Genomic DNA, 24,426 nt, shown 5'->3' on the forward strand with positions numbered 1-24,426 from the left:
GAGGCCCCTGTCCGACAGACTTTCAACTCACACCTCCGGCGGAGCTTTTCGTGCATCCCTGTGGAAGCTGGGGGCATTGAACCCGAGTGGACAATGTTCAAAGTTTCCCTTGCTGAAGCTGCGGCGAGGAGCTGTGGTCTTAGGGTCTTAGGTGCCTCAAGGGGCGGTAACCCACAAACACCGTGGTGGACACCGGTGGTCAGGAAAGCCGTCCGATTGAAGAAGGAGTCTTTCCGGGATATGTTATCCCAGAGGACTCCGGAGGCGGTTGCAGGGTACCGAAGGGCCTGAAGGGCTGCAGCCTCTGCCGTGAAAGAGGCAAAGCAGCGGTTGTGGGAGAAGTTTGGAGAAGACATGGAGAAGGACTTTCGGTCGGCACCAAGGTGCTTCTGGAAAACTGTTCGCCACCTCAGGAGGGGGAAGCGGGGAACCATCCAAGCTGTGTACAGTAAGGATGGGACACTGTTGACCTCAACTGAGGAGGTAATAGGGCGGTGGAAGGAGCACTTTGAGGAACTCCTGAATCCGACTAATACGCCATCTATGTTAGAGGCAGAGCTGGAGGATGATGGGGGATCATTGTCAATTTCCCAGGCGGAGGTCACTGATGTAGTCAAACAACTCCACAGTCGCAAAGCCCCAGGGATTGATGAGATCCGTCCAGAAACGCTCAAGGCTCTGGGTGTGGAGGGGCTGTCCTGGTTGACACGCCTCTTCAACATTGCGTGGAAGTCTGGGACGGTGCCAAAGGAGTGGCAGACTGGGGTGGCGGTTCCCCTTTTTAAAAAGGGGGACCAGAGGGTGTATGCCAATTACAGGGGTATCACACTTCTCAGCCTCCCTGGTAAAGTCTACTCGAAGGTGCTGGAAAGGAGGGTTCGGCTGATAGTCGAACCTCGGGTTGAGGAGGAACAATGCGGATTCCGTCCTGGTCGTGGAACAACGGACCAGATCTTTACTCTCGCAAGGATCCTGGAGGGAGCCTGGGAGTATGCCCAACTGGTCTACATGTGTTTTGTGGATCTGGAAAAAGCGTATGACCGGGTCCCCCGGGAGATACTGTGGGAGGTGCTGCGGGAGTATGGGGTGAGGGGGTCTCTTCTCAGGGCCATCCAATCTCTGTACAACCAAAGCGAGAGCTGTGTCCGGGTTCTCGGCAGTAAGTCGGACTCGTTTCAGGTGAGGGTTGGCCTCCGCCAGGGCTGCGCTTTGTCACCAATCCTGTTGGTAACATTTATGGACAGGATATCAAGGCGTAGTCAGGGTGGAGAGGGGTTGCAGTTCGGTGGGCTGGGGATCTCATCGCTGCTCTTTGCAGATGATGTGGTCCTGATGGCATCATCGGCCTGTGACCTTCAGCACTCACTAGATCGGTTTGCAGCCGAGTGTGAAGCAGTTGGGATGAGGATCAGCACCTCTAAATCTGAGGCCATGGTTCTCAGCAGGAAACCGATGGAGTGCCTACTCCAGGTAGGGAATGAGTCCTTACCCGAAGTGAAGGAGTTCAAGTACCTTGGGGTTTTGTTCGCGAGTGAGGGGACAATGGAGCGGGAGATTGGTCGGAGAATCGGTGCAGTGGGTGCTGTATTACATTCAATTTATCGCACCGTTGTGACGAAAAGAGAGCTGAGCCAGAAGGCAAAGCTCTCGATCTACCGGTCAGTTTTCATTCCTACCCTCACCTATGGTCATGAAGGCTGGGTCATGACCGAAAGAACAAGATCCAGGGTTCAAGCGGCCAAAATGGGTTTCCTCAGGAGGGTGGCTGGCGTCTCCCTTAGAGATAGGGTGAATAGCTCAGTCATCCGTCAGGAGCTCGGAGTAGAGCCGCTGCTCCTTCGCGTCGAAAGGAGCCAATTGAGGTGGTTCGGGCATCTGGTAAGGATGCCCCCCTAGGGAGGTGTTCCAGGCACGTCCAGCTGGGAGGAGGCCTCGGGGAAGACCCAGGACTAGGTGGAGGGATTATATCTCCAACCTGGCCTGGGAACGCCTCGGGATCCCCCAGTTGGAGCTGGTTAATGTTTCTCGGGAAAGGGATGTTTGGGGTCCCCTGCTGGAGCTGCTCCCCCCGAGACCCGATACCGGATAAGCGGACGAAGATGGATGGATGGATGGATGGATGGATGGAATCAAAACTTTCTAATACATCTGACATATTCCTTTATCTATCTATCTATCTATCTATCTATCTATCTATCTATCTATCTATCTATCTATCTCTGTCTGTCCATCTGTCTTATATCATCCATCCCAATCAGTCTATCAATATTAAACATCTCCTGAATAAGATGATGATAAGGATTATGACACACAGACGGACAGACACACACACACACACACACACATACAAAGTATGCACACATACTCTCACACACACACACACACACATGCATACACACTTACGTAAAAAACACAGATGTAGGATTCTTTATGTCAGTGTGTGTATGTGGCAGCAGTGCTTGGTGAATAATATGGTGTGGGATGTAGACACACAGAGACGCACACACATACAGTACATACATGACAGCAGGTGATAAAGAAGTAACCAGAGTGAACTCAATAGATGAATTCCCCCAACTGAGCTAACTGGGACTAACTTATACAGTACAGATATTGTATAGTAACGACTGTACTGCTAGCGTGAATTAGAGTTGGCCAGGCTTACTGTAAACAGTAGACCAATGTGCACCCTCAGGTCAAGCAGAGTCAAAACTTACATCAGTTTCCCACTTAATGTCTAGAGGTTTATTGTTCAGTGTCCCCAAAAGCAGTTTGCAAAAAGTCAGCCGAGGACTCGGTTTACTTACTATCCTTTACACAGTGTCATAATTTGTTCTAATTTTGTACTATCAATCACTTTTTAACAATAACTCATCTTCAAATGTTGGCTGTTCCATTTTGGAACAGAAACATTCATTTCTTCTCTAAGCTACCTTAAGCCGACCTAATCCATCGCCCCTTTGCATTCCATTTGTACTGCTGATGAATACCTTGCATATCCAAAAAGTCAACTTACCAGGAATAAAGAAAAACAGCCTCATTTTCAAACTGACAGCTCAAGCTCCGAGCCTGAATGGGTTTTAGAAGTGCTAGGTTCAGAGAAGTTACCCAGGGTATCACTTTGACTGTTCATCTGACAGCAGTGATAGAAAAACTAGTTTTGTGTGTGTGTGTGTGTGTGTGCGTGTGCGTGTGCGTGTGCACTTGAAACCTAGCTAAATGCACCCGGCCCTACCTTTTGAATATGTGTGGGAGCAATTTGTGTCAATGTTGAAGCCGCTTGACGCTATTATAATCCTGCTCCGCACAACACAAAGCAATTAATCTTTTAAAAGGCACAGGGGAAAGATGTGTGTGTGTGTGTGTGTGTGTGTGTGTGTGTGTGTGTGTGTGTGTGTGTGTGTGTGTGTGTGTGTGTGTGTGTGTGTGTGTGTATGAATGAGTGCCTGTCTGTTGGGTTTGTGTGTGTGCGTTTTTGCATGCAATGTGTGTATGTCACTACAGTAGGTAGGTAATGGCCAGGAGAGGACATTTCTGTGGTGCTTTTAAAACTCTCCTCCCCGCTCCAAGGGCAACAATTAACATTCGACAGAGAGAGCGAGAGAGAGAGAGAGAGAGAGAGAGAGAGAGAGAGAGAGAGAGAGAGAGGACAGATAAAGCCAGAAGCATAATTGAAAAGGCGAGAGACAGCAGACAAACACACGTGTGAGAGGAAACAAGAGAAAGAAAGGGACAAAACAGAAATAAAAATTGAGTGAACTCTAGATAAATAGGAAAGATAGAGAAAGAGAGAGAGGTAAATTAGCATGCTGGCTGCTGTAGCTCATGGTGGCTGATGCTTTTTACCAGCGAGCTAGTTGGAGCACAAAGAGCACACTTGATCCAGAGCACAGAAACACTGCAGGGCACTACTCCCTTTTTAATTCACTTGTAGGTTGCCGAGAGAGCGCAAACACACACACATAATTAATTCACACGCGCTAAAAACAAACAAAAACTGTGTGTTCACAGTGGAATGTTTGAGTTTGTCGGAGACTTGAAAAGGCAAGGGAATGCAGCTTTCTCTGTCCCAGAGGTGTCGGTGCGCACAGCCACACTGAGAAACCAAAGTGCTCTGTCTACTTATAAAGGCCAGAGATTTAGTTTTTTTAGTTTCCCCAGAAGACATTTTGACTCCAGCATTTCTTTTTGATTAACTGCTTTGGCTCATGTTGCAGGAGCAGTACGTGTTTGTTCACGATGCCATCTTGGAGGCGTGTCTATGTGGGAATACAGCCATACCAGTGTGTGAGTTCAGAGCCATTTACTACAACATCAGCAGACTGGACCCACAGACCAACTCCAGCCAGATTAAAGACGAGTTCCAGGTGAGCACACACACTCACTCACACACACACACACACACACACACACACACACACACTCACTCACTCACTCACTCACTCACTCACTCACTCACTCACTCACTCACACCCACAGACCAACTCTAGCCAGATTAAAGACGAGTTCCAGGTGAGCACACTCACTCAATCACTTACTCACACACTCACTCACACACTCACTCACTCACACACACACTCAGTCACTCACTCACCGAGGTGGTACCAGTGAAAGTACCAGGTAATATCCACAACTTGCTAATGGAAAACCAAAAGAGAAGGAGTCGAGTGGAGTGGAGCCCTGCCGTACCATGCAGTGGGAATGTGGCATTTGTCCTAATAAGTACTTTGGTTCAATCTCCCTCGCTCTATCATCTTATTCAATACATAGCCTATGTTTGTTGAAGAGTAAAGTTAAAGTAGGAATAACAAGCTATTTTTTCGTGGATCAGACTCTGAACATAGTGACCCCTAGAGTCCGTCCCGAGGACTGCAGTGTCGGGTTGCTACCCAGGAACCACGACAAGAACCGCAGCATGGACGTCCTATCGGCGGACCGATGCCTGCCTTTCCTCATATCTGTGGATGGAGAGAGCTCCAATTACATCAATGCCGCGTTAATGGACGTAAGTCTACATTTTGGGATGTGAATGTGTGTGTATGTTGTCTTTTTTAAAATGTTAGCGTTTCAGTTTCTTTTGCTATCCAGTGCTGCAGAGATGCCTCGATCTATTTGCATTGCTCTGTGTATTCATCTTGTGCTTGCTGTTGTTATTTATTTGTGGTCCATCTCAACACTCCAGAGCCACAAACAGCCAGCGGCCTTCATTGTTACCCAGCATCCTTTGCCAAACACCATGGGCGACTTCTGGAGGCTGGTGTTCGACTACAACTGCTCCTCCATAGTAATGCTCAATGAGATGGACGCAGCGCAGGTACAAACACACACATACACACACACACACACACACACACACACACGCACACACACACAAAGAGGTGGTATGGATTAATGGTTTGCTAAACGAGCTGACAGCAAGGACTTGGAAAACTCGTCTTCATAAGCTGCTTTTTGCAGAGAGACACATTCCCTATTTAATTTCTTTGCTTTTGTCTAACTTAGTTTAGTTTAAGAAAAAAGACCAAAAGACTAACATCAAAGGGCCTGATTAATACACCCCAAGACTATTTTCATAAATGTGAATGTGTATTGACAGTCCTTGAAATTACACCCGAGAAGGATTTAGTTAAAGATTTGTACAATCACAACTCTGACCCAAAACCATTATATACAGAAACAATAGAAACTAGACAGACCTATCTCCTACAGTGCTGTGGAGTAAGGTCTGGCTGCGCCACACAAGCATTCTGGGATAGCAGAAAAAAAAACCGCTCTGGGTTGTTTGCATTTCTGTGAACCAATCACAATAGTCTTGGAACGGCGCTGAGCTCCGGACGCGACAGTGGCACCACAAAATAGTCTCGGGAAGGAACTTGTTTTGGTGGAACATTTGCACCCTGCAAAAGAAAACAACACATACAATATTAAATGAAGTTAGCTGTTCACACAATACAGTAACGTGAGCTATTTAAATTAGCTGATACATGGTTAAACCTCATTTGGTCTTACAAGTGTATGGTTATGGAGACGTTGGGTCTTAAACCACAGATAAACAGCAATCCCACCAATCGGTCCCAAAACATCCCAGTTAGAGAGGAAATGCCGTAAACATTTAGAACCATAGAACAAAGCAGGCATGTCTTATTGCACCGACCACGATTTCTTCAAAACTTGCCATTTTCAGCCTGTAGCAAACAGATTTAGACAACGGCAACATACGGTGCTGGAATCCCTTTGTTCCTCTGGATTACATTAAACAGCTAACAGTATAAGACCGTTGTAAACTGTCTTTGAGGGAGTTACATAGGAAGTGAAAAAAAATGCAACACACGTAATCATGAAGTCAACACAGACTAACACAGATGTAGTTACATCATCTTCAGTTCACAAAAGTGAATACAACTTGGTTTAAACAAATAAAATACATGGCATTATTTCTCTTTTGTGAAGTACTTTTGTTATTTCTCTGGCAGGTGTGTGGATGGAAAATTAGATGAAATTATAGTCCCGTTTTTATGTGTTATTTTCCAGCAAGTCGGCTTTATCTCAATTTGATCCTGCTGAGTACGTAGATGACTTTTCTTTTCAGGCTTTAGTGTGGAAGTATTTTGTTTTTAAAATGGAACTCATCATCCAGTCACAGATACACCGATAATCTTCATAACCAATGAAGTCAATTCATACAAGGTTTTGTGAAAACATCTTTCCAATTATTACTTGCGCTGTTATGCTTTTTGAAAGGAAATCCATTCAAATGCACTTGTTAAACGTGGTACATCTCTGTCTCTCTCTCTTCTACATTCCATCTTCCTCTTCCCTATTTTGTCATGTTTTTTACAGTTATGTATGCAGTACTGGCCAGAAAAGAGCTCGTGTTGCTACGGTCCCATTCAAGTCGAATTCATATCGGCAGACATCGATGAAGACATCATCAACCGAATCTTCAGGATCTGCAACATGGCCAGGGTACTCATAGCCTTTACAGTTACATACCAGACCAGTTTGGAATTTTGTTAACAGCAGCAGGTTCAAGGTTTAAAGTTCCCATATTCTGCTCATTTTCAGGTTCACGCTTGTATTTTGGGTTTCTGCTAGAAAACGTTTACATGCTTTAATGTTTAAAAAAACACTTGATTTTCCTCATTCTGTCTGTCTCAATATACCTGTATTCACCCTCTGTCTGTCTGAAATGCTCTGTTTTGGCGCCTGTCTCTTTAAGACCCCCTCCCGGAAAAAGCCCAGTCTGCTCTGATTGGTCAGTGTTTCCGTGTCTTTAGCATGTGCACTCTCAGTCTCTTTACCGTTATTGCAGTGGGGGAATGACTGTAACGGCACTGTAGAAGCACTTTCTATATATCATATAGTATACCGTAGTTGTGACATCACAACCGTGCAGAAGTCCTGACGGCTCGTTTAAAGGCACAGTTTCTGAATACAGGCTGTGTGCATTTTGCTGTGGATTGAGCGTTTTGATACTTTCACAGTACAAATGTATAACACCTCAACAGCTTTATCATAAAAAAAAAGACATGGAAATCTCACTTTTTACAATATGGGGCCTTTAAAAATAATGACCCCGAAAGCACACATGGTTCTGTTTGGACCTAGTTTGGTGTCTGTGGCAAACCATTCCTACTATTTCTGTTTTCCATCCCCCCCTACCCCACACCCCGTTGATGGGCATTTTGGAAGAGTCAGGTCCGTACCTGCAACCGACTCTCTCAGTCTCAGCCTGCAGTTGCTCCTGGTCCTTTCTTGTGTCCTCCCTAACTTTTAGTTTTAATCTGCCTATGTTAAAGATAACAAATACTCAAAATGATGCATTCCTTGACCTATATTTGACAATAGATAGTGGAACGCTACACAGAGGAACACGACATAAAGTGCATTTTTCATTTCATGTGACCTTTACTTCCCCCCCCCCGAGCAGCTGGCAAAATGATAGCGTGGCAAAACGACTACACCGCTAACACCCTGTAGCTGCCAGGCTAACTGGTTTAGTGAGAACTCAAATGGCAGTGTGGTAGGAGGTGGCGCAATAACAGCACAACATCATTTTGAAACCTATCCTCTCCCCTTGTCTCCTGGTTCCTCCTCTTGTTTTCTTCTCGCCTCTTTTCTCTTCTCACCTCTCCTTCTCCTTCACTTTCTCAGTTTCCCATCTCATCTCTCCTTTCCCTTTTTCTTTCTGCCCCTCTTGCCTCCTCTTGTTACTCCCTTCTCATCTCATTTTCTCACCCATCCATGACGGTACAACTCGTGGTGCCCTGTCGTCGGCATGCTCCTATAGCACTTAGTGAACTCCCCACTAGCCTACTCTCTAGATTCTATTTCTCCTCTCTCTCTCTCTCTCTCCCTCTCTCTCTCCCTCTCAAACACATCACCAGTCTAGCGTGAAATGGCTCATATCATCGCCACAACAGCACATCTCACACTGTGCAAGCAGCTCCGACCTAGCTGAGTCTGTACCACCGACCACTAAGCCATCAAATGAAGAGGGGGGGAAAAAAGAGTGTATGAGAGCGGGGCGGCGAAAAGGTTTGAGAGAGAGAAAGGGAAATATAGAAAGAGGAGGATAGCAAAAAGAGTCATGAAGGGAAAGGAAATTGATTGCGTCAGAGAAAGAAATGGGGTGGAGGAAAAACGAGCAAGGCAAACTAAAAGTTTGAAATAGGAGTTGATTGGAAGGGGAGATGGAGGAAGTGGAGAGAAAGATAAAAAAGGAAATATATTAAGGGGAGAGAAGGAAGGGAAGAGAAGGAGAGATGATAAAGCAGGTATGCTGGAAAGAAAGGGGAGGAAGTGGAGGAAACAGATATAGATATATCTGTGTGTGTGTGTGTGTGTGTGTGTGTGTGTGTGTGTGTGTGTGTGTGTGTGTGTGTGTGTGTGTGTGTCGCAAGCAGAGCAGTAAATCAGTATGACAGTGATGGCAGGTTTTGGTATTTTGGGGATGGTGGATGCCAACCGCCTTGAGGCCAGAGGACTGAAAACATTTTGTCTGCCGTGAAATTGAATTAAACATTATAAGATGTCGTCTTTGTTGAGTCCATTTACCAGTTCATTTTCAAAGGCAATTCATTCACAAACAAGAACTAATTGGACACAACAGCGTTCTAACACATGAAAAGTGCTTAATGCATCAGTTTAGCACAGCATTACCAAATGAGACCAGCAGCGAGTAGACTGGCAGCTTCTGTCTGCGACTACACTGCGTCTGATATTGTATTTGTCTAGGATCCTGCTGGATGTAACAAGGAACAAAGCACTGTTAACATAAAGCTCTCAGAGTTTTTGGTGATGGAAGAGGAACTTTCCTCCCGTCCACTATTGACATTGTTCACCAGCTTCAGTGGAACCAAAAAGCAAACCTTCAGACTTTCAAAATGGTGGCTATAACATGAGGTGACCACAGTGCCTTGATATAGAATAGAATCATAATCATAAATGACTTTTTTGGTCATTGAAAACACATACTAAATAAATTAAATGTGCGATGTGCTATTAGGGCTCGGCAATATGTCTATATTTTATCGATATATGAGGCTAGATATTGTCTTAAATTTTGGATATTTTAATATTGTTATGTGACACACCTGCTGTCTTTTCCTGGTTTTAAAGGCTACATTACAGTAAAGCGATACTTTTCTGAAACTACCAGACTGTTTTAGCTGTTTTATTATTGTCCTTTACCCATTTAATCATTATATCCACATTACTGATGATTATATAATAACATGATATGTTGTGAAAACACCAATAGTCAACCCAACAGTCATCCCCACTCTCTCCCCCTAAAAAAAATCTATTTGATTTTCTCCATATGGTCCAGCTCTATACTCTATAGTGCGAACACAAAAACACACACACATTAACCAAGAAGAGAGAGCAGAGAATGTGAAAAAGGTAGAATTAGAATGAATAGTAAAATAATAAAATAGGACAGAGAAAGAAAATAATTCTGACATGCTAGCCTTTCCATTTAGGCCCAATGAGCCACTATGACACACTACAAACCAGAAAACTGTCCTCTGATCCTAAACTGAGACCTACAAACGCATACTTTTCTCAGGGCAGGCAATGGGATTCATAATTGTGCGAGATGTTTTTAAGGTGTCACACATGTTGCAGCACTTGGAAGGTGTTTCAGACATTTACCCGCTTTTACATTTCCCATGGAATCACTTCATGTTATTAGTTGTGTTGATGAAAAGAAAATACTTATTTACACACGTCTCTCTTCAGCCACAGGACGGTTACCGCCTGGTGCAGCACTTCCAGTTCATCGGCTGGCCGGCCTACAGGGACACGCCTCTCTCTAAACGCTCTATCCTCCAGTTGGTCAGGAGGTTGGCCAAGTGGCAGGAGCAGTATGACGGAGGAGACGGGAGGACTGTGGTACATTGCCTGTAAGTTGAATGTGCACACACACACACACACACACACATATACACACACACACGTACAGTACAGGCCAAAAGTTTGGACACACCTTCTCATTCAATGCGTTTCCTTTATTTTCATGACTATTTACATCGTAGATTCTCACTGAAGGCAACAAAACTATGAATGAACACATATGGAATTATGTACTTAACAAAAAAGTGTGAAAAAACTGAAAACATGTCTTATATTTTAGATTCCTCAAAGTAGCCACCCTTTGCTTTTTTTGATAACTCTGCAAACCCTTGTTGTTCTTTCAATGAGCTTCATGAGGTAGTCACCTGAAATGGTTTTCACTTCACAGGTGTGCTTTGTCATGGTTAATTAGTGGAATTTTTTCCCCTTATTAATAAAAAAGAAAAGGGTGGCTACTTTAAAGAATCTAAAATAAAAGACATGTTTTCAGTTATTTCACATTTTTTTGTTAAGTACATAATTCCATATGTGTTCATTCATAGTTTTGATGCCTTCAGTGAGAATCTACAATGTTAATAGTCATGAAAACAAAAAGGAAACGCATTGAATGAGAAGGTGTGTCCAAACTTTTGGCCTGTACTCTAGATGCGTATACTGAAAAGGAAAGGAGGACTGGAAGTACTGAAACAAGTGCGGCTCACCGGGGATGATTGATCAACAGAGAATCATGGAAAGACAAATGTGCCCTTAGTGTGTGTGAAAGACAGACATAGAGGTGAAATATGAAATATATTGAGATACTCTTAACAATGATAAAATACACTTTCTATAAAATAACACAAACGTAACTAAGACAAAACAAATGTTCACTTTACATATTCATAAAAACATTTGTTTTTCTGAGATATACAGTCTATGTAGATACACAATATATATACACAAGCAAGTCTCAAGTCACTGTGGTGAGAATCAAGCAAGTCGAGTCGAGTCCCTGCTACAAGTCATGCAAGCCACAAGTTAAGTCATACAGTCTAAAGTAGGTTCAAAATTATACAAATAAGTGTTAAAAAGTTTAAATTTGCTTTCTAATGTTTAACCAGCCTGTTATTTAGCTAAAAAGACACATTCACGTACCTTTCTTTGTGGGTTTTGTGGTGACGGATATAGTTAGATGTTGTGGTGGTCGTGTCCGAGATCTTTGAGCTGCAGAACTCGCTCACCGCTGTTCTCTTCTTGCTACGGATCATCAACTACATAATCCTTGAATCCAGATTTTATTATTTTTGGCATAGTCCCCTCCATGACGGCTGCCTGCATGGAGGCATGGCTTCTGCTAGTCTGACGCGCTCTGGAAAGTTTGCCAGGTTGGCGCATTGCACGAAAAATCACCCAGTTAAAAAAACAAAAAGTCACTTCTCAATATCTTGAAAAAAAGCAAATATTAATTTGTATTACATTCATAAAAAAGGCAAGTCCTTTTGAGTCATCACGTCTCACGTCTAAGTGAAGGCTTAAGTCTTGAATATCAAAGTCAAGTTGAGTCGTTTATCAATGTAAGTAAGTCTTAAGTCCTCAAATTTGCGAATCGAGTCTCCCACCTCTGGTAGCAAATTATAAGAAGTACAAGTTACAGCAGCAGTAGTCTCGATCGACGACATTTCATTTACCGAATAATCAACGGAACATCCGTCGCCGGATGTCCCCCGCCTTGCAAAACTCTGTTGGTTTCGGGAAACATCAACAAACTTCGTGCTAGCAAGCTACACGCTGAAAATGGCATGTTTTGAAGACAATTTGGACCGTGCAACAAGTTAGACCTGCTTGGTTCTTTCAGGTAATGATTGTAAAGATTTACAAAGAATATGTTTACGCCATTTCCTCTCTAACTGGGACGTTTCGGGGCAGATCGGTGGGATTGCTATGGAAAAAATGCACACGGCGATACACTGGTAAGAGCAAATGAGCTTTAACCATGTATGCAGCTAATTTAAATAGCTCGAGTTACTGTATTAACTTCATTTAATATTGTATGTGGCGCAGATGTTCCACCAAAACAAGTTCCTTCCCGAAACTATTTAGCAGAGCCACCGTCCGGAGCTTAGCGCCGCCCAAGACGACTTTGATTGGTTTAAAATAAATGCAAACTACCCAAGGCGTTTTTTTTTCCTACTATCCTCGAATGTATGTGTGGAAGGACCAGACCTTACTGCACAACGCTGTGGAGATAGGTCTGTCAATGCGAGACTACAGCAGCAACAACAGCAGTGTTAGTTGCGGCATTGGCATAAACAACAGCACCGTATTACTGTACTTCCAATATTAGTAATACAAATAAAAAAATATTTATTTTAAGCAAACCTAAGTAATTGTGATTGCATACACACACGCACATGTATATATACTGTATGAGTGTGTGTTTGCACACAGCAGCTACACAAACACTGCTCAGTTTATATCTGAGCAGAACAAATGAAGCTGATAATGAAGGAGGGGAAACAGAGGCTGTAAAATCTATTGACGAGAGATTACAGGGAAATTCACCAACAATAACACACTCCAAGCATTGCCTCAACCGCATCACTAGTGCTCATCCAATCAGCCACCTCTGTCACAGCTCATTGGGCCAGTCAGAATTGGCATCGATTTATGTTTTCTAGATTCTGCGAGGTTTAGTTGGTTTTCAGCGTGTTTTCTACCTCCTTGTGAAAGAGAGAGTTTGAAATACAAGCTGCAATGTTTTAAACCCACTCGGTTCGAATGCAATGCAATTTCAAAGAACAGGAAAACAATCTTATAAGTCAAAATTGTTTCAAAATATGCTGTTTATATCTTTAGAGCTTTGTGTCGACTGCATGCATGTGGTAGGAAATCAAATTACTGCTGGATCTTAACTCAACTATTGATGCGTGTGTACATAATCAATGGTTAAACCCACCGTGTCTTAGTCTATACATACACATAGTGACAGAGATGCATATTCCATCTTTGACCCACAGCTCAAATCAATACCCATGGCTATTGACTACATGGGCTTAAGGGCTTAGGCAATTGGTTATCATCAGTCATCATTTCAAATTAAAAGAGCAAACTGACTAATATTTTAAAAAGTTCTTATATGTGCATCCTATATTTTACAATAAAACAATAATCTGTGAAATTGTAATTCTGCCTAACAAAATAAAGGCAAAATGATTTAGTAGTAGTAGTCTTTATTGCTACCTCGACTGTTGTACTCAACCCCAGTAAATGTGAGTGAAGGGGATGCAAGCTTTGTCTGCTTCTGGCTAAAGACAGCTACACTGGCTAATCAGCCCCAGCTATTGATTTCACAGACTCGGTAATACCAGAGATAAGGAGAAACATGATGGTTCAATCAGTAGCTGCTGAAAATTGATTTTTTTTTTTTTCCACCCTGCTCTTCACTTGTCCTGGAGGTTGGAGGCTGATGGGTCTTTAATGCTGAGCACATGTCTCATTTTCAGCAAATCACACTGAAAGAACCTGTTAGAGCAGCACACTTAACACAGCAATCTGTCGGTGCTCTATCTATTTAAATGTATATAGATGCGTATTACAGATAGAGGAGAATAACAAACAAAACAACAACAACAAATATTGCGCAGGCTTGTCCCCAAAAAATCACAATCAAAATATTCACAGCATGTAGGATGTAGCATAGGGGTGAGAATCACCAGAGGCCCCACAATCCGATATTACGGTTTTAAATAAATTGCGATATTCTGCAATATATTGCCATTTATTACTTTTTTTCCAACTTCAAATCCCCAAAGGAAAACTTAACAACTGTTTTATCTAAAAAGATACATTTAATTTTACGTGTGTTCACCCCTAATGGAGAAGTTTATAGCTGAACTAATGCAGTTCCAAGTATTCCAATAACTTGCGGCAAATCTCAAGCACGTCCGTGAACTAAACTAAACCTTAACCAGTAAGATCAACTGCCACAATGTTTAGATCTACAGTATAGTGCAGCACAGGTTTGAGTTTTGAAATTATTGTAGTTCAAAAATATCGATCATCCTGTGACGCTGGATTAGTTTAGGGAGATTAACGGTGCAAAGATTATCATAGTAAACGTATGAAATGGCTTACAAATGACTTTTTATGTGGCTTCGGTTGCATGCTTGTGGGCATTTCTTTTACAATTAGCTGGTACTTGTTTTGATTGAAAGTGTTAACTGGTTGGTCAATACGCTACCAATTCATTATATATCCATGTCTATAGAAACTGTGAAAGTTATTCAGTTGCCTTGATGCTGTCTGGATTCTGTTGGGTTTGCTGGTTGTACTTCAGTAATTAGGGTCATAATAATATCAATGTATTTTAACTCCTAGATGTATCTGACAGCACTGATGTAAACTTTATTTGTTCTCTTATTTTCATGCCCCTTATCAAAAACTTTCTTTTGACATTAAAGCAAGCATCTAAAAACAACGGAAACTAACATGAAGTCAGAAAAGACGTGCGCAGGGAATGCCTTTTTGCATTTTAGATTTTAGACTCAAATATTAACATCCAAACACAGTGTAACAAAGACCCGGGATACCTCATGAATTTTTTGAGGTTTTAAGGGGTTCTGAGCATAAAAGCTTTTCAAGCATCAGTCTACTGGCACATTTAATAATAATAAATGTTTTCCCTTTGTTTTGTTTTTAACCATTCTTTACCACTTTTGAAAGCATTACATTAAAAGCTGTCAGCAAGAATAAGAAACCTGGAGAATTGAGCACTAATCTGTCACAATCAAAGCTATCCTGATTGGAGAGAAATGTGGCATTGTTAATGTAGAGTAGGTAGACAGTGGGGGATTTCTGTGATGGCTGCCACTCCACCTCTAAGTACCTGAATGTTTTATTCAGTCTGAATACTAAAGGAATTCGGCTGGAACCAGGCGAGACGTGGAAAGTCTGGAGCTCTTTTCATGGTGGGTGGTCTGACTGCTGATTGGCAGAGCACTGACTGCTGATTGGGCCACATAGCCAGCAGACACACTATATCTGTATATATAACCTACACGCATATATGTTTGTATCCCTGCATCTTGTCCATTACAGCAGGTTATCCTCTGTATAAAGTCCAAAAAATCTCCAATTTAAGATGAACAGATGTATTCAAACATCTTCAATCCATTAACCAAGCTCATTTTCTTTAGCAGCATGCAGTGACGGGGTTCTTTGTATTGCATGTTCCCATCTGTTACTTCCTGTCATTCTTTGTTTCATTTAGCCTTTTCTCAACTTGGGTTGTTTCACTTTGGTTGGAATTGAAAAAGTATTTGTCTCAAATTTGACTTTCCTGAACCTGTATATACCCTGTCCATTGATTTGCAATTTCGAAATAGTCTGAAATGCAACAACCAACCAGAATATTGACATTTTACTAAAACATAAAACATAAGATAACTCACTCTAACCTGCCGTTCAGCTAGACTGGGTAAACCCAGCCCGATCCGCCGGCGATTTGATTTCGCCCTGCAGCTCAGGGCTCCGTTACAAATTTGCGGGAACAAATCGCATATTGGCTTATCCACCTGGCGCGCGATTGGCGGGTTTAACACGATGACGATGTTAAGAAGTGACCAAGCAGCTTCTTGTTTACATTCAACAAGTCGGCCACCGAAGCTTAGCACTCCATGGCAGCAACCCGTTGATGCCGCTGTCGCTGCTGCGTCACCCGGATCGTTGGTCTGATTGGTTGAAGGTCTATCCAATTGCTTACAGAGTCATTTGAACAATATGCCCGTCTTGTGCAGTAGAAAATACAGAGCAGACTCCCCAGACTAATGTTCAATCTTAAAAGATTGAGCTTGGTCTGGTGATAGCCAGACTACAGTTCGGCAAGAATATTTTTTGAAATTTACAAAACCATTTCACCTACATAAAAACAAACACATGCCTATGCTTTAAATGCAGTCACAACACACACACACACACAAATCTTGCTTCTCGTCACCCTGCTTTATTAGGTTTTATTACAGCCCATTGAAATTTTCAGCAGGTTGGGTTCATAGGTTTCAAGCGCCTTTTTTTTTTTTTTTTTTTTAAAGGCTGACACAATTAACACAGCAGCTGCAACAAAGCAGAGGCAGGAGAATAACTCAGAGGGAAAGAGAAATGCCTGAAAGGAAACGTTAAATTCTGTGATAAACTCATGAAAAAAGCAGGGCTCCCAGGGGGATGAAAGGCAAACAGTAAGTCTTACTGTCTGAAAAAGACCGTAGTGAACATCTCTGACTTCAAAGCAGCTGGTGCTTTTATTTTTTACATTCTCCCTTTCCTTTATTTTGAATTATTTCTATTCCTTTTTCTGCCTTCCGTTCAACTATTATGCTCTCCGGGTATTCTTTTCCCCCTCTCCTTCTAGGATGATGGCATGATCAGAACGTTGATTTTGTTGTACTCACCTATGTTTCCAGGATGGATGTTTTGTTGTTTGATGATGATGAGTGTCTTGTGTCCTGCCTCCTTCCTGCTCCTTCCCCTTCTAATCCCTCCCTCCTCCTCCTCCTCCTCCTCCTCCTCCTCCTCCTCCCCTGCAGTACCGGCGGAGGGCGTTCTGGAACCTTCTGCGCCATCTGCAGCATCAACGAGATGATCCAGCAGCAGAATATCGTGGATGTTTTCCACACCGTCAAAACGCTGAGGAACAACAAGACTAACATGGTGGAGACTATGGTGAGGACTCCCCATACACACACACACACACACACACACACACACACACACACACACACACACACACACACACACACGCACACACATCCCTGTACTCCTCTTGAGGACACTCATTGACATAATGCTAGCTACTTCCCCTCACTTTAACCATCACATCTGAAAGCCTTAAAGGTCCAGTGTGTGGGAATTTCTCCCATCTAGCATGGAGATCATATATCGCAATCAACTCTCTCGCACCACACAGTTCAAAGTACGTATTACAGCCACGGTAGCCTTCACGCTTCAAAAAGCCGGTCTCTTGCTCTTTTCAATATCCTATTCTTTTTCTGGGCAAAATCCAAATGTTCCTGACATTTGGATTTTGAATACGTGTGGCCCTCCATGTTTCCTTCTTCAAACTTGCCGGGGCCCGGGAAGCTACGATACCCATTAGCAGCATTAGCAGCACCTGTGAGTTTATCATGGGACAGCGAAAACCCAAAAAGGCGGAACAGTTTGTCCTGTATGTCCCTTACCGGCTAACATATTTCAAGATGGCGCATGAATATGGAGCGTCTACCCCAGTTCATGCAAATGCAAATGTAAAATTTCACGCCAATCGGTATACTTGGAATTGATGGTGGTGGTAAATAGTCGTGATAAAAGGACAAGTTTGTGAAAGGGCAACACAGATTTTGATAATGAACAACTAAATACATTACACACTGGACCTTTAAAGGAGTATTTTATGTGTTTTTTCCACATTCCCATAGTCCACTCGTAGCACCCATTTCCGACGCTGTGTTTTAACCCAACACTAACCTAATTCTAACCTGAACCTCAAACATTTGAAGGTGTAGAATAGCTTTTTCCGACACCAGCTGGTGCTCGGGGAAATTTAAATATAGGCTGTTTAAAAGTATTTAGAATTGAAATATAGTGAATTGTTTTTAGTCTTTGGTTAGCGATGTGTAATTCATGTAGCTAGTGAAATAATTTTGAGGATGACTTACCTTTGCTTTTTCTTCTGTTCCCTCCACAGGAACAGTATAAGTTCTGCTATGAAGTGGCTCTGGAGGCGCTCAGCTCCTTCTGATTGGCTGTGGGCTGAAAATTTGCTTTTTCTGATTCCCCCGTTTGACGCTGCCTGGCATTCTCAACGCGACGCTGGGACACACAAAGTGCAAAACTGCTTTGTGTTGACCCAAACCCAACCTGTGAGCATGTGTGCCTGTGTGTATGTGTGCGTGAGTGTGTGTTCGAGAGTGTGTGCATGTGCTTCTATGTGAATAAGAGAAGGCATGCTTGCATATTTGAGTGCGCGCGTGTGTATCAATGTGTGTGCCTGGGACGACACTCACACACACACACACAACCTGTACAGAAGAGTAAAAAAGGGACAAACATACACACTGGTGATTTTCATGTGTGTGTTCGCTTCAGCGAGACTGTGAACTTTACATGCTTGTACAAAGAAAAAAAAAGAAAAAAAGACGTGTTGAGAAAAAAAAAATATTCAGATGTTTAAAAAAAAGAAAAAACGCCACTTTTTCCTTCTCTATCTCTCTGTCCTCTCTGCTGGGCTGTGATGTGACTATTGTACAGTATTTCCTTTTTAGATATATTCTACGCCTTGAATGTTGTCTCCCTGTGGAGGCTGGATGCACACTGGAAGATTTTTCACATTTAGCTGAAGTCCAAGTGATGCCTCGACTCTGCATTTTGGACTCCAATATTTGATCCCAGAGTATTACTAGAAAGTAAACAAGCGTGTTTGGCTGACTTTAGCTAATATGTTGTCGATGTTGCTGTCAAGGATTCAGTTAGCTGGATCAAAGCGAAAAACCAACACTCTTATTGATATTTCTGGCGTTTTCCTTTGAAATCACAAGCTGATACATTTCCTTGTGGCCGGGGGCCTCTTGATTGCCTCGATGTTAAATGCTAATCATACTCGTAATGGGTTACAAATGGTTCATTTTCCTCCATACTTCATCAAAGGATTATGACTTTCTTTTGACATTTTGGCTTTTACTGGGGGAAAAAAAAAATTTTACTAGCTAGTGCATGCTGAAGAGTAACAGCATTTTAACAGACAAAAGAAAAGAAAAATCATGCCTTGCCCTTAAGACCAAATGGTGTTGTTGTTGTTGTTGTTATCTCTGCTTCAGGTTTTTTCATTGGGGCTGTAAGACAAAAAAAAAATAAAATAAAAGGTTTTTGGATGGCATCATGTGAGATCTATTAAATTCATAAAGTGTGCATCCAACCTCACTGTAAATAAGATAAGACAACCACAGTCAAACAAAGAAACAGACAAACATCATGCACCCAGACACATTACAAATAAAGGTTATCATTTCAAAACGCTGTTGCTCTTAAAAACTGTCAGTGTCATTTACATCGACTTGGTATTATGGTTTGGAACAAAGTCTTACTACAAACTGTCTATTGAGACATGTCCAAAAAAATAAAGATATATATTTTTGCATGTTGCACATTTAGCTGCCACCCACATCCAGAGTGACTTAATGAGGAAGCAGATTGCAATCAAGTGTTATCCTTAAGAAGACTTTTAGAATAAACATGCCTGTTTTGATTGATGGGTAATGGACACTTGTTCACACAACCAGAGGCCTGTGCTATGAAGCAAGATTTGGCATTAACGAGGTAACTTCAGGTTAAACCCAGGGTTTTGTGTATCGGGAGCAGGTTATGTTGGAGATTAGAGACCAACCGGTGTTAAAGCCCCGCCTACTGACCAATCAATACTCGGTTGATAACGGCGTCACCGTTCTTAGAAGATCTGGCGGAGCTCGGTGCGCGGAGAGAGAGAGAGGAGCGCTCGTAAAAGTTAAAACATTTAGAGACCGACAACCCCTTTAACATTACCTGATGGGTATTTTAATGAAAGATATAGATTTTCAGAGGTTTCAATTATGTATAGGCTATTTGTCGGCTTCTTGAGCCGTGCGTTGCCAATGCGCACATCGTTTTGAATTATGTTTTTATGATTTTTATTTGCTCTCACGATCGCTTCCCACTGCCAGGGTTGCAACTGAAATAATAGGCTAAAACAACGGCAGTTTCTGAAAAGCACAAGTGTAATTATGGTCAGATCTTGTGCCTGACTGATGGGGAAGTGATATTGCTAAGCGTTGTGATTTGCGCATTTACAGCGTTGGCTATTTTTTTGCCAGCTTTCCTTCCTGTTTTAGGAAGCAGCGACTGTATTGCATTTTGCCTGTAAAACCGTGTCTGTGTTCTTCATATTTATGTAGACGTATAGTGTGCTCTTCTTATTTAAAATATGCGGCTCTGGTAGATGTTTGCGATTGGTCGTGCTGTGCAAACACTGCCTCTTTTATGTGAACGCGCGTGTCGCTGGATTGGGAAACCCTGGGTTGATTGAACTAGTTGTTAAAGGTGCCCTGCCACATGCATTTCATTACTTTGTGGTCTGAAGTTCTACCATGGACTTTTGTGTTGAATAAATGCCTTGGTTACCTTGTTTCAAGCCATTCTAGCGTGGTATAGAAAGCCTGCAGGACGACTCAGTTCGATTTCTGCCAGTTCTCATTAATATTCAACAAGCTAAGCTTTGAATCTGATTGGCTAACAGCTAGCCAATGATAGCCTAGCTGTCAGAATCCTTTACCCAGCCCAACTGGGCGAGCTAATGAATAGTAATGAGCTCAGGCAATATGAGGTCAGACTGACCAGCTTTTGTAATTGGCCTGATTTCTCTGCTTATTTCTTTTCAGTGGCTAGAGCTGACAGAGGAGGTAGCAGTTCACTTTCACATTCACCACATAACACAAACACATATGGACCTAACATATTTCAAAAAATGAAAGTAAAAACGGTTTTGTATGGCAGGGCATCTTTAACCACCGTCGTGACACAGCTTATGCAGGACCACGGTTGTTAGGTTTGATGAAGCCAGATAACTGAAATAAATCCAGGGCATGTTGATCTAGAGTCGTAGTACAGGCCTCAGGTCAACCTGCATCTCGTACTCACAAACGTACTCGCTGAAAATGAAAAATACGGCCATTCCAGACTAAACAAAATGTAACTATCATTTGGTTCATGTGGTTTTGTATACTTTCTGTGACTTCAAACTCCTGAAAGGACAATGAACAAACTGGGACAGATTATTAACTAAAATAATGACTCGCTCATCCATGTTTACCTTTGTCCCTCCTCAACTGTAGGCAAAAGCAAGCAATATGTTTTCAGTACAGTGTAGCTTGTAGTTTTATAAAGTTAGAGCTGCATTTTGTTGGTTTTTGATGATTTGGACTTTATCTGGGCTGTGAAAATTGTGTATTTTTCATTTCATTTCGCTCATACCAATTGTTTTTGCACCTTCTCTTAATGTGTGGGTATATTTAAATAAATAAAATATATATTTCACTTAAAGCAACTTAGTTGAGCAGCATCAACATGGAAGAAAGGAAAACATCTTTTAAAGACACAATCCCTAGGGATTGTGTCTTTAAAACATAGCTAACAGGCCTGTTTTTGTTTTAGCACCCTCTGAACTGTGTGGAGCCAAAGGACCGATGATAACATTTGTTGGCACTTCGGGGGACTAAGGCATAGTCACCGTATAGTCTGACGTATAAAGTATGGCCGATAGAACAACAAGACACCAGGGGCCTCATTTATAAAACTGTGCGTAGATTCTATTCTGAAAGATTTTATGCGCAAAAAAGTCAGAATTTTCGTACGCAAAAACAATATTCTGATTCATTACTGATTATAAACACCTTGCGGCGCACACCGTTACACACTCTTGTCGTTATAAATACGGACTTGCGTTACCTTATGCGGTCCTGCACGAGCCTCATGCTCCTCCCAAGGTCGTCCCATATTTGTCCTAATAAGGACCATGTTAATCAATCAATGAATATTCCAGCCTTGAAAGGAGCCCTTGATCACCAATCACAAAACGGAAAAATGGGGAAAAAAGTGATTCAGTGATCGTGAGATCGAGGTGCTCCTAACAGAGGTAGAACATCCAAGCTAAATCTTGTTTGGAAGCCTTAACCCTTGTGTAGTGTTCATATTTTTGTTACACAAACTTAATGTAATGTAACAGATTTACCTCAATTACCAATGATACATACATCATTTATGGTTCATATTTGCCATTTACCCCTGTGAGATCACATTTATGATCATATGATCATTTTCGTTTTTTGTGAGAGAGGAATTTCAATTATTAAAAAGGTAAAAAATAGAAACAAGATTTTGGATCATCTACCCTTTCAAAAACAGTAACTAATCATTAACTACCTATTTTGTTTTGTACCTTATTAAGTGTTACCAATCTAACAATTTGGTAACTTTGTGTGGGAATAGCAGGTGCAGAAAGACAAGATTGCCACAGACAGACACCTACAATCACACACACACACACACACACACACACACACAAGCGGAGGAAAAGCGCAGTTCCTCCGCTGCACGTTGTTGTCTTGCGTAACACGTTTTATAAATGAGGCTCCAGATTAAGGCTTCATTTTCAAAAAAACATGGATCTGTTTCTCATTGAAACTAACGACCAAATCAATTTTGGGAATCAATATAAAAAAAAAGAAAACATTGGTAACCCATAATGTGATTTATGTTATCTATCACTTCATACCAGTTTGGAATGAAACTCCACATTTCACAAAGCTTAAGATCTCCGGTGAACATTTCTTTAGTTGGTAAAGTTTGCTCTTAGGTCTCTTGGCCAGAACCGGCTTGTGGCAAGATGTTGTAGCAAACTGTTCAGTCTGCGCTTACGTTTTAATTTGTTGCTGGGGTCCAGTCAGGCTTGTTAATGGACCTATCAAGACAAAGACTGTAAGAGTGTTGTATTGAAGACAATGTGAAAGCCAGAAATATTTAGCATTATTGTTTCCACTAAGGCTTTATTTTTATTGGCTTTGTTCATGGCCGGTCATCTGTATTATATTTTGTTTGTTTACTTTGGGGATTTTTTTTTCTGTCCTAAATTTGTACATTTCTTTTGTATGATTATTATTCTGATGATTATTTGTCTAGCAAAGTGTTGTTTAGATCTGGTGATACCATTGCCATTGGTTGTTTAGTTGTTTGAAATGTGGTTAACATGAAATAAAGGGACCAAAATGTTGAATGTGATCTCATATCTCTCTTTAAAGCCTCTTATTTTTATGTAATTACCATTTTATGCATTTGTCTGTGAACTCATGAAAAGTTATAGTATATCATAAAAAGTCATAGTATTGTGTGTCGAAAAAGTCATAGTATAGTATATTGAAATAGTAATTGTATAGTATGTTGAAAAAATTGATAAAAGAGTCATAGTATCGTATGTCGAGAAAAGTCATAGACTAGTATGTCAAAAAAAGTAATAGAAAAAAGCCATATATTATATTACATATATTATAGTATGTTGAAAAAAGTAAAAAAAAAAAGTCATTGTATAGTACGTCGAGAAACGTCATAGTATAGTATGACGATAACAGTTAAAGTATGTATAAAAAGTCAGAAGAACGTCATATAATAGTACGTAGAAAAAAGTAATAACTCAAGTATATATATATATATAGTCAAATAAAGTCATAGTATAGCATGTCGTAGTATAGCATGTCGAAACCACTAATAGTATAGTATGTCCAAAAAATTGCTAAAAAGTCATAGTATAGTATGTCCAAAAAAGTCATAGTATAATAAGTCAAAAACACGAATAGTATATTATGTCAAACAGTCGTTAGTATAGCATGTCAAAAAAATTGTTAAAAAAGTCATAGTATAGTATGTCGAAAAAATTGATAGAAAGTCATAGTATAGCATGGCAAACAGTCATAATATTTCATGTCGAAAGAAGAGTTAAAACAGTCATAGTATAGTATGTCAAACAGTCATAGTATAGCATGTGGAAAAAGTGATAAAACAGTCATAGTATATAATGTCGAAAAATGTCATAGTATGGTATGTCAAACAGTAATAGTATAGCCCAGGGGTCGGCAACCTTTTTGATATGAAGTGCCCTTTTCAAAATTTCTTGTTTATTAGTGTGCCATGTTAACATGAATTTTTTTTATGACATCACTTCAAAATGTAATATCCAGGGAATCTGTAATAATCAAGACCTTTTAATTATTATTATTATTGTATATTATTATTATGGAAACATGGTTTTAGTATGCAGTCCTGATTGGTGGAAAATGGGCTGACAAAAATATCACTGTCAAAGAGCCTGAAGCGAAAAGTTGTGGAAAAGCCCAGCTTTAATGACGAATGGACTGATAAGCAGGTCCTGTATGCCTCATTTTCAATGAAATGATGCTGTGGCAAAATAATAATAACACAACCAGCATCATTATCAAGAATGAAGAATACGAGCATAAC

At 41.3% G+C, this 24,426-nt stretch overlaps 1 protein-coding gene across 1 annotated transcript in view; it reads left to right on the plus strand.

The window, feature by feature from the left end:
- ptprt (protein tyrosine phosphatase receptor type T) overlaps positions 1-19,209 on the plus strand; it is a 430,905-nt gene extending 411,696 nt beyond the window's left edge. Inside the window, exons 30-36 of the mRNA XM_028575011.1 lie at positions 4,218-4,367; positions 4,832-5,005; positions 5,183-5,314; positions 6,841-6,966; positions 10,246-10,409; positions 16,920-17,055; positions 18,077-19,209. Of these exons, the coding sequence (XP_028430812.1) occupies positions 4,218-4,367; positions 4,832-5,005; positions 5,183-5,314; positions 6,841-6,966; positions 10,246-10,409; positions 16,920-17,055; positions 18,077-18,130 (936 nt within the window). The 3' untranslated portion in view covers positions 18,131-19,209. The remainder of the gene's footprint in view (positions 1-4,217; positions 4,368-4,831; positions 5,006-5,182; positions 5,315-6,840; positions 6,967-10,245; positions 10,410-16,919; positions 17,056-18,076) is intronic.
- The last annotated feature ends 5,217 nt before the right edge of the window (positions 19,210-24,426 follow it).

Source organism: Perca flavescens, chromosome 4 (genome assembly GCF_004354835.1).
Source record: "Perca flavescens isolate YP-PL-M2 chromosome 4, PFLA_1.0, whole genome shotgun sequence".
NCBI lineage: Eukaryota > Metazoa > Chordata > Actinopteri > Perciformes > Percidae > Perca > Perca flavescens.